Here is an 11617-nt window from a genome sequence, read left to right as displayed (position 1 = left end):
TAAGTGGTCGAGAGGGTCGCGCGTTCCATCAAAACTATCAAGATGAGGCATCTTGAATTTTGTTGGTAATGGGAGGGCCATGATATGAGGACTAAAAGGTAAATTCGTCTTTTAAACTAAGTCATCAATTGTGGCGGAACCTTTTCCTTTTAGGGCTTAGGCCATTCCTTCCACTTTCGATTTGAGATCCTGGATCTGCTATCGACGTAAGTTGTTTCAGTGCGTTCTCCGACATCATACATATCTCTGGAATGAGGTGCGGAAGTGCGCAGGTCTCTCTGTCGACCTCCAGCTTGACTATAGTCTACTCTGTCGCTGTCATTGTTACCTTCAGAGGGTACTGCGGGGATGGCCAAGTGTTGCATGATTGCTGTGTTTTGCTGGACCAACTGATTCATACCTTGAGTAAGGTTCTGAACCTGTTGTTCTAACGCGACAATCTTCCCATCGTTTAGAACCCGCCTGGAGGCGTTCCTTTGACGGGATGCATGCTCGGACTGATCTTCTCTCGCGCGAGACTAACTAACGTGAGGTCTGTCATTCCTGTGATGAGGTTGATTATCATCATGATGCGATTGATGACCATCGTTGTGACGCGACTGGTTCTCATCGTCATGTGGTTGACGGCTACCGTCATCTCCATGTTGTGATTGATTTGCGCCTTGACACTGTTGACTGTGGTTGCCATCACTATGCTGTGATTGATTTGCGCGTTGACGCTATTGATGGTGGTTGCTACCACCATGCTGTGATTGACTTCCGCTGTTAAGGCGCGAAGGGTGTTGGCTTCCTTCTCCGAGTTGGACTCCGGATCGTAACTGAACCATTGTTTTTCAGGAAACTAATATTCGCGTTCCCACAGACGGCGCCAGTTGATGATGCAAGATTCTGTCACGACCCAGAACGACGTCGTCACCTGCATAGAAGAGAAAGCGTCGTCAAAAAGGCACCGGTACAGCACCGACCCAAGAGTTTCCGACGGTCAAGCTAGTACAAGACTAGAAAGATCAATGGACTCTCTTAGGGATATTGTTTGCGTACCTTTTGAATTGGCTGGTTACCCTTTTTATAGAATAGATTATAGTATTTGATAAGTGAATTAATCTCCTTATTCTAGTACAATGCGGATCTGAAGAACTTATCCTTATCCATATCGCTGCGTAACTGTAGCTTACCTGACTTCTTGGCTTTCGTGTCTATTAGAACTTGTGTATTCGTGTTGGATTGTAAAGACCGTATCGTCAACTTGAAAGTTCGAAACCCATGAATTGGTTTGTCTATACGTTTTATTATTCCATTGTTTATGGAATAATTTTATATCATTTATATAATAATATTTTTTTTAATTTTTGACAAATTAAGGAGAGATTCGAACGCGGACGCATATGTCAGAGGGAGAGTTAAATGTTTTAGTAACTTGGTCACTAAATAATGTTCGAATAAACAACTAATTTGATACATCCTAAATCGACAAAATAGACTAAAGTGGGTTAAAGTTTGACATCTTTTATTTTTGATTCATCACTTTATTCAAAGTTTCATTTGGTAAAATATAAGGAAAAAATATTATAATTTGATGTCACGTTTTTGTGAAGACCATCACCATTAGACTAAGATAACCAACCATCACAATTTTTAAGCTTGAGCCATTTATTCAAGCATGAGACAGTAAAAGTTATAAATGAGTTCATATGAATTTGTTAGAAACCATCCATTTGATATAAATCACTTTTTTACATAAACTATTTAGTTCGGATTGTAAAAATAGCAAAAATAGCGAACCGATTAATATTAGTTTGACTTACAATTTAATGATTGAAAAAAAATCAAATCGATATATACCAAACTATAATAATTAATTATACATGCATATTTATTTTGTTAATAGTTAATCTTCACATTCAATCATACATTATCATTGCTATACAAGTAAAAATCTTATTTAGGTCATAAAGTTGAATTTAAGTAAAGTTGAATTTTAATTAAATTATTTTTTAAAAAAATGAGAGAAAAACACAAACATTGACAAATTGGTTAGGAGAAATTAACTTCTACCAATAACCCAACAGTAATTCCATATTAGTTAAGTAGTTAAACTTCAGGAAATATTGAAGCCATGTTAATATATATATATATATATATATATATATATATATATTATAAACCAATACGACACCGTTCAGGCGTTTAATAGAGAGAATCCAGGTCTTGGGGATTAGAGAAGAAACACCCAATCTGTACTTTCAGAAGAGGAGAAAGAGGGAGAAGTTAGAGAGAGATGGAAAGGGGTTGTTTGGCTTTCACAACAGCGTCAGCACCTGCGACACCACCGACCTTCGCTAACTATGGCGGTGTCATCTCCAAACATTTTCAGACCAACCACCACCGGCTGATTCCAACAACGAGCAGTGATGGTTGTAGTCTCAGTAGAAGAAGAAGACCCTTGTCTGTTAAAGCATTGAAGAATAGCTTCTCTACCAGACAACAACCTACTCTTTCGAGCAATTGGGACGTATCTTCTCAGGCAACTTGGCTTCCTAGATTCGAAGAGCTCGATACCACCAACATGCTTCTTCGCCAGCGGATTATCTTCTTGGGTTCTCAGGTATTCACTTTCTCTCTCTAATTCGCTAAAACAATTGATTTCCAATATGGGTTTTGCTCATTACTGTCAATTCATACAATTTTGAAGCTCAAAGATACTAAATGAGGTTATTTTTCTATATGACATGGCTTAATTCTCTCTCTCACTCACTATAACGATGTAATTTTAATATGGGTTTTACTGATTACTGTCAATTCATACAAATTTGTAGCTCAAGGATACGAAATGAGGTTATTTTTCTATATGACATGGCTTAATTCTGTCTCTCACTCGCCATAAAGTTTGAATTTTTATATGGGTTTTGCTGGTTACTGTCAATTCTTACAAGTTTGTAGCTCAAGGATACAAAATGAGGTTATTTTTCTATATGACAAGGCTTAATTCTGTCTCCCACTCGCCATAAAGATTGAAATTTAAGATCAGTTTTGCTGATTACTGTCAATTTGTACAAATTTGTGGCTCAAAGATATGAAATGAGGTTACTTCTCGATATGATATGGATTTAACATCGATTTTGGGGGATTTCTTTAGCTCATTACCACCAACATGCTTCTCTGTGACAGGCTGGGGGATTTTTCTTATGTGGGACAAGAGAATGATGTGTATTAGACTTTGTTATCACTTTTATCAGCCTTAATTACTACACCGACTCCTAGCCGTAGTCCTATTCTTTCCTTCTTATTTAAATCATATTTGTGGGCACATAAGAGAGGAAGTGTGTGAGGATCTAGTGACAAAGTGTGTTGAGAGGGGGGTTAGTGGCTAGGGAGGAGGGAGCTAGAGAGAGAGATGCTTTCATTTTGAATTGCAAAAAAGAAGAAGAATTGAGATAATTCAAAGTATACCCTTCAATCTAAGTCCATCATCTTCCTGCATTCTTGATATTGCCTTTTGTCGTCAACCATAATTACCACCACCCATGCAAATTCTGGCCTTAACCCTATTATACGCATTTTTTTCTAAAACCTATCTATAGGCGTATAAGAGAGAAAGAGTAAGCATGTACAGAGAAAGTTTGGAGAGAGAGAGAGAGACAGTCAATATGTACATTCTTTTGAAGAAGATATTTTATAGCGGCTTTTCTGATTTATGCATAACTCTGTACATTTGTACACCTACAACAACTCTTCTTGTATGTTTTTGTGAGACAAATCAAGTATTTCATACAACATTTTCTTGTTAAGATTATGAAAACTTGTACCCGTGCATTTGTAACTAACTTTTATGATCACTACACATTACTCATCAAATCCCCTTTGTGTCCTTGTCCTAATTATTTCAGAGCTTTGGGATATCCTTGTTGTGTCGTATCTATATCTCATTTTCGTATCCACGCTTCTTAGGGAAAGGGGAATTAAGCAGGCTTGTGTTTACGGAAGATATTTGTTGGAAACAGAATTTTGTAGCTTTATTGTTAAAGAAAGGGATATATACACGAACTTTTTTCACTGCATGGGTAATGCACAAAGGATATCCAATCATATAGGGAAGATTGTAGATTGATAGAGAGGACAGAATTAAATAAAGGGAGCTAATGGAGAAGACCATTGAGTTCTATGAGAGCCTATTTTTGGAGATTGATGAGAAGAGGCCATTCGTCGGGGAGCTTGAGTTGGCTTCTAATGGGGATGAGTATTAGGGGACATTGGAGAGACAACACCACCACCCCCCTGCGGGGAAGAGGAGGTGGTGTCATCCGTCAAGAATTGTGAAAGGAATAACTGATAATGCACCAGGCCAGATGGTTTGACCATGGTGTCCAGCATTCTTCGACCGTTGTCTATGATGATGTTATGGTTTTGGTGCATCACTTTCATGAGTTTGGAGATTCCAAGTGTAGCTTGAATAAATATTCCATTGCCTTGATCCTGAAGAAAGGTGGGATTTTGGACTTTAGAGATTACATACCTATTAGCTTGGTGGGGAATGTATATAAGGTTCTTGCAACTGCATTAATGTATCATTTGAAAAGGGTGATAGGAAAATTAATTTCTCATGCTCATAATGCTTTTGTTGGGGGTATTTTGAGTATGATGCTTGTACTTATCAAATTTTTTTTTTCTTTTTCTTTTTCTTTGAGTATGATGCTTGTAGACAATGAGTCTTAATTCTAGATTTTGAAATAGAGTGTTGGCCTCTTTTTCTAATTGGACATTGAGAAAGATTATAATCATTTAACTTGGGGTTTCCATCATGTTTGAATCGCATTGGCTTCCGGGAAAAAAATGAAGAAATTGGATTAGAGGGTTATCTCCACTGTTTGCCTATTCTTGTTAATGGAGCGTAGAAAATTTATTTGCCAGATCGAGGGAGTTGAGACAGATTTATCCACTTTCTTTTCTTCCCTTAATTATGTTTGTGGAAGCCTTTGTGAAATGGGCCTTCCTTTGAGGGTTTGAGGCTGGTAGGGTCAGTCAAAGGCCATCTCAATCTCTCATCTTCTTGTTATTGATGGCACTCATCATCTTCTGAGTTGGAGGAGGTTTATTTGTGCTATCTTCATTACAAGAGGAATTGACTAGGTAGAAAACATCACACTTGCCGAAGGGTGGCAAAATAATTTTCAGTAAAGGTACTCTTATTAAGCCTGCCAATATATTCCATGTGCACTCTTACTGTATCCACTTTTATTGCTGAAATGTTGGAAAACATTTTGAGGGATTTTTTTGTGGCAGTTTGAGGCTTAGAATGCTGTATTCACTACCTAGTCCCTTACACTCTGGTTGTCTTGGGCAAGGTTGTTTAGGAAGTTCAATCAAACTTCTTGCCAAATGGTTGTGGAGATACATGGCAGAATCTGACAATGTGTGGAGGAAGGTAGTGGAGAAATTTTGGGGGCAGAATTAGTGAGGGAGACTTCAATTGAGATTACTAATTCTTTTTGGTTCGGCTGTGGAAGGAAATAAAAAGGTTTGGAGGAAATTCTGTAAATATATCGGTTTTGCTATGGGGAAGGTTGTAGAGTGAGGTTTTGGCACAAGGTCTGGTGTGGGATGCTCTCCTGAAGGTCATACCCCCAGGTGCGTTCAGGATTTCTTCTGATAAAATGGTGTTTGGTGGTGATTATGTTTGGTTTTCAGGGCTGGTGTGGCATGGGAGTCTTGGGTCTTCAGGCCTATTCAGGATTGGGAGCTGTATTCTGTTGACACCTTCTGTTAGACCCTCCCTCTAAAGCTCCTCTGTTTGCAGCGATAGTAAGACTCATTGAGATGGATGTTCCACAGGCACAGAAGATTTGGAGTTTATTCATTCTATAGAATGCTTACTGGGGTTGACGATCTCGGGTTCCCTTGGAAAATTGTCTAGAAGGTTAAGGTAAGTTCTAATGGAGAACCTTTTGGTTGTGTAACCTGGGCAACTGGCAAAGGATTATTCCCAGTTGGTGCTGCATGTGCTAAGGAGCTTAGGAGACTATTAATTGCTTACTCCTTCATTATGTGGTAGTTCTTCTACCCTGTTTGGTCTCCTATGGCTTATGCCACAGTTGATTAGTGATCTGATTGGTTGTTGCTTTAACTGGTGGTAGAGTCCGAAGGCTTGGCAAGCAGCACCTTTTGTGTGGATTGTAGGTGGGAACACGATAGGTGGACTTCTGGAAATATGGAGTTGCCTTTTTATAGATTAAAAGTAGTGATGTTAGATACTTGTCATTTTGTGTGGATTGTAGGTGGGAACACGATAGGTGGACTTCTGGAAATATGGAGTTGCCTTTTTATAGATTAAAAGAAGTGATGTTAGATACTTGTCATTTTCAGATGTTCGGGACATTCCCAGATTTTTCACTATTTTCCTGATCTTTTACGTGAATTGAGTAGTATAAAAGCAGTCTACTCTTTCATTCTTGTATAATGTTCGTGTAAACAGGCTACGACTCTTCTTGCACAAAAAAAACATACCATCTCCCTCTCTAGTCTCCTTGTTTAACTTTTGGATACGATAGTTGTTTATGTTGGGCGTCATCACTTTGTGTTTATGGGGTCTTGAAAAATTTGCTGGGTGTCATTACTTAGATATAGGGTCAAGAAAAATTAGGGAGATATTTCTAATATTTCTGTCTGCATCTTCTACACTGTGCTATATATGTTTTGTATAGGTGGTTTTAATATTTACGGAAATCTATCCGAGATGGGCAGGTTGATGATGTGACAGCAGATTTCATCATAAGTCAGCTCTTATTTCTGGATGCGGAAGATCAGGAAAAAGACATCAAATTATTTATAAATTCACCTGGTGGTTCTGTTACTGCTGGTATGGTTTTATGTTCATTCTGCTTAGTTGATACTGTTCAAGCTTTTACTCAATATATTCATTTATCCTGATACATTTCTTAGAACTATGGTATATGAGTTTACATAAATATTTGACATAAGCTGGCAATTCCATTCTAAATTAGAGGACTACAAGTACTTATCAAAAAAAAAAATTTAGAGGACTATATGTAAGTTGATTCATTCAGCCAATTTCAGTCAATTAAACATTCAGGATGCAAAAATGTAACAAACAAATGGAATGATGAAAGCAACAATAAAAACAATCATTCAACCATTTATTTTGACATAAGAGTAGTATTCTTATTGTTACCCTCCGTCCCCCCCGTCCTCTTTATCCTTCGACTATATAGTTTGACATAGAGTAGTACTCGTACTGTTTTGTCCCTCCCTGTCCTCTTTCTCATTGTAAATCTTTCTTCTTTGGTTTGACATAGATCAGCTGCCGCCTCCTCCCACATTCAATCTCTCTCTCCCCACACAAACTTGTGCACTTGTGTTAACTTATTGTTAATTTTCATGGTTACAACCTATGCTACCCAGTCTCGGGTTAGTGTATCGTGTGCAAGTGTGTGTCTAAGTGTTGGACATCCTCGAATCACAAATCTTATGATACGAGGATATTTGTTCAAATGTTTGATACGGATACGTAGACACATACTGCGTATTTCAATATATTATATATTTTTATTAATGTAATGTTTAATGTTGTTGTTTTATAAGAATATACTCAATTGTAAATGGGATGTGGACCATGTGTTAAAAGAAAAGGGCTTCCATCCATCTCATATATAAAGAATTCATTGCTGCTATTTAGTTTAAGCTATTAAATTCGAGTTTTTTTCCTGTTCTTCAATCATGACGTGTGAGGTTCGGTTGTCTGATTTGAGTTTGTGTGATGGACACATGTCCTGTGCTTACACTGGTGTTGTGTCATGTCGAGTCCGTCGACATGGATATGTAAAGGAAAAAAGGAGTCCATGTAACAGAGGTTACAGCTATTTGACTTTCGAAATGTAGTAGATCACATGCATAAATTTTTATCAGTTTATGATGTATTTGCCAAAAGTTAATTCAGTCACTTTTCCTATTTTTGGTTGGCTATAAGAGTAGTCACCTGGATAATCCACACCAACACCATGCCGTCAAAAAAATATCCCCTCCTTTGACAACGAGTGTCTTCTCTGAGCAAACTCATCTTTTGAGACTTAGTCAAATGATGCAGTACTCATCTTGTTAACAACCATCTACTCTAAAAAAAAATAAAGCTAACAGAGAGGGTGTCACTTTGATATTTTTATCCTCTATTACGCCCCCTCACGCGAGGCCTTTTTTTGGTCCAACACTTGTTTTCAATTTTAATTATGAGGGTGATGGTGAGTTTTGAACTTGAGACCTTTAGCTCTGATAGCTTTTAGTGTAGATGGTTCTTAACACATCTCTATTCCAATACTGCCCTCCTACTTTGCTGTACAGATTGGGAAATATTTTCTCCCATATTGATGACTGGGCCAGCTAGGATGTGATAATGGGTAATGCCGGAAAATAAAAAAGACTTGATGAATAATGCTTTGAATTTTGGTAATGTCCTAATGGACACACTTTATGAGGCACGCCAAAATGGGAAGTAAGATACTTTGTGGCATGGAGGGAGTTGGATATTTTATATGCTTGGAAGTTCATTCTTTTATTAAATCACCATTTTGGTTTTTCTTGACTGTCTCTTGCATGAGGTTTTATGAACTACTTTGGCACATTTTTGCTCAATTAGTGCTGCTACTTATATTTGCTGCCTATGTAGATGTCTATTTTTTCCCATTTTTTTTTTGTGGAGTGTAATTTATTCATTTTCCTCTTTATTTTTATACAAGTCTCTATCTAATTTTCAAATGCACAGAATTTTCTATGGACTTTGGCTCTACACATTGAAGAATACCTTGGTCTTCTTTTTTTAAGCTCATTTACTTCTTTGCATGTAGGAATGGGAATATATGATGCTATGAAGATGTGCAAAGCAGATGTTTCTACTATTTGCTTCGGGCTTGCTGCATCAATGGGTGCATTTCTCCTGGCTTCTGGTAGTAAAGGAAAGAGGTATTGCATGCCTAATGCAAGAGTAATGATCCATCAACCACTCGGAACTTCTGGGGGCAAAGTAAGTGGTTTGGTTTCTGCTTGTTTTCATGAATACTGATCTTCACACTAAGAAAGCTGTTCTGTGCTTTTCCATGATCTTTTGTTTTATTTTCTTAATGTGAATCCTTTTCTGCTTAACATTAATCTATATGAAATGGCTAAAAATATTGTGTAATTATTCCAAATATCAATCAAATCTTCCATATTGTTTCCATACGTCCTAGTACAGAAGTTCTTAAAGAGGGCTGACTATTTGAGTACTCGAGTTGATGCGTGGTCCTTGAGTAAGAATAGAGGCATAAAATATTCTTTGGTTGGGCTAAGTTCAGAAACTTGGATATTCTATTTAGGGGCAGAAATTGCATCACAAGATAGCCATTTAACTAAGTAGCTGGTTTTCGTTGATCTTTCAGGTACCACGTGGTTACATTAATTTTCTTTGAGACATTTTTGTATTCGGAGACATCTGACTTTTACATTGGTTTTATTTATTTATTTACTTTTATTTTATTTTATTGTTTGGTGGGGGTGGGGGTGGGGGTTGTGGTGGTTTGGGATAGGATGGCTCCTGCCTGATACCCTGGTGATTTAGTGGTTTCACACTATGCTGACTCTATCAAATGGAACCTAATATCATGGCTTGAGTACTTGAGTTGTCAATTGTCAATATTGCACGATTCAATTTTTAATTAGTTTTCTTAGTCTAAGATCACATAGTTATATCAAGTGACATGAAATAACCATGTTATTTCAATACTCTACAATGTATATAGTGAAAGGTTTTGCATGAATGAGAATTTTACTATATCATGTGGTTATTTCAATACGAGCCATTATAGATGTTGTGCTGAGGAGAGGAAGTGGAACATACTTGATAGGTAGATTAATGATCGTCCTCTTTATGATAAATGGTAAACTTGACCTATTTATGAAATTAAGTCTAGCTGATTCTTTTTTCTTCATTTGTAAAATTTTAAGTAGTGTATAAAGCAGATGAATGCTTCTAATCTATATATGTCATATCTGATGACTGCTGCTATTCTCAAAGTACAATAAAGTTCCAATTAATGTCAACGGGGAATATGTTGACAAGTTGACCAAAACCAAAGCCCAGATCATCTCATATATGCCCTACCATATGCTGATAGTTGCTTCATACAGAGATAATTAGGCTATTAGAATTTTTTTTTTTTGATATGTAAAAATTCCTAAATGGAGAGGAAATGCGCATCCAGGGAATCGAACCCTGGTCAGTACCGATTTAGGCTATTAGAATTGAACTCAAGTGGTTTCTCCTACTCCTCTCACAATGCAGATTGAGAGTTCTTAGATGTTTGTTTGTGATTTCTCGGTCTCTTAGTAGTGTGTCATGCGACAAAAAATCAGTAGAGAATTTTTTGCTTAAATTGTATTGACATCTGTGGGCTTCCCGATAAGTATTACAATCTTCTTACTCTAAAATTACAGGGTCCTATGTTATAGGACTCGCTGATTGGGGGTATGTTAGCAGGATTTGGTTTCTATGTTGCTTGGGGGATGATTTGTTTTGCATAAATGAAAATTAATTTCTCATTTAGAACTTTCAAAACCTCACTTTATACTGTGGCATGTTGTTGTTCCAGGCTACTGAGATGGGTATTCGAATAAGAGAAATGGTGTACCACAAGGTTAAGCTGAACAAAATACTATCAAGAATCACAGGGAAGCCCGAGCAGCAGGTTGGTCCACATCGATGTGCCTTCTCAATAATTTTTCTCCTGAAATAAGTTATTCTTGCTCCTTGTGTTGAATTTTCATTATTGTTTGATTTTATTTATAATTATTATCATTATAATTATTGTTTGCAGATTGAAGTAGACACTGACCGTGACAATTTCATGAATCCTTGGGAGGCAGTTGATTATGGGTTGGTGGATGCAGTTATTGACGATGGCAAGCCAGGATTAGTTGCGCCCACTGCAGAAGCGGCCGCTCCACCCAAGACCCGAGTGTGGGATCTTTGGAAAGTTGAAGGTAGCAGGAAATCCAGGAAGAACTTGCCCTCCGAGGAAAAGATTTTACAAAACGGAATAAGTAATGGTCGAGGAAGTGATGGAGAGAGCGGCACAGAACAGGAAAAAGAAGCACCCACTCCAGTATAAAGCATGGAAACAGATATGCTTCCCATATCTTGTAACTTTACCACTCAAGTACAGTTGGAATGGAAGGTGGTCACTGAAATAGGTCTTTAAAAAGTGTTTTACAAGTTGCAGTTTGCAATTTTTGTTCTCGAAACTGACTTTACTCTATAGACAAAAATTCATGTTTCAAATTGTTCTTTGGAGAAGCATGTTTCATTCATCGCGCCCTTTAATAGCAGCCTTCTTTCAAGCATATTAAGGGGCTCGGTTCTAATATGTCCTGATTTTGAACCCCAATACTCGTATTATAATCCTTAATTTAATTGGTGGTGTTGTTGTAGGGACCGGTTGCAGCACCTCAAGCAGTAAAAAAAGAAAAAATAATGCATTAAAAAACAACAAATATTAATTGGATTATATATTTATATCATAATCCAAAATTATAAATTTGAAACTTAGGACCAGATATTTGTTATTTTTATTTTTTT

General features: G+C 37.2%; 1 protein-coding gene across 1 annotated transcript; it reads left to right on the top strand.

The window, feature by feature from the left end:
• The first annotated feature begins 2219 nt into the window (after positions 1-2219).
• On the top strand, positions 2220-11349 carry LOC132316494 (ATP-dependent Clp protease proteolytic subunit 3, chloroplastic). Its single transcript, XM_059814966.1, has 5 exons — positions 2220-2605; positions 6739-6853; positions 8853-9028; positions 10632-10727; positions 10857-11349. The coding sequence occupies exons 1-5, from the start codon at positions 2279-2281 to the stop codon at positions 11148-11150; spliced, it is 1008 nt and encodes a 335-aa protein (XP_059670949.1). The 5' UTR covers positions 2220-2278; the 3' UTR covers positions 11151-11349.
• The last annotated feature ends 268 nt before the right edge of the window (positions 11350-11617 follow it).

This window comes from Cornus florida, unplaced genomic scaffold, assembly GCF_030987335.1.
Source record: "Cornus florida cultivar Cherokee Brave unplaced genomic scaffold, ASM3098733v1 CherokeeBrave_3.0.0_Hap2_Chr07, whole genome shotgun sequence".
In the NCBI taxonomy this organism is placed as follows: domain Eukaryota; kingdom Viridiplantae; phylum Streptophyta; class Magnoliopsida; order Cornales; family Cornaceae; genus Cornus; species Cornus florida.
Note: the sequence above shows the minus strand (reverse complement) of the source record. Positions and strands in the feature narration are given on the sequence as shown.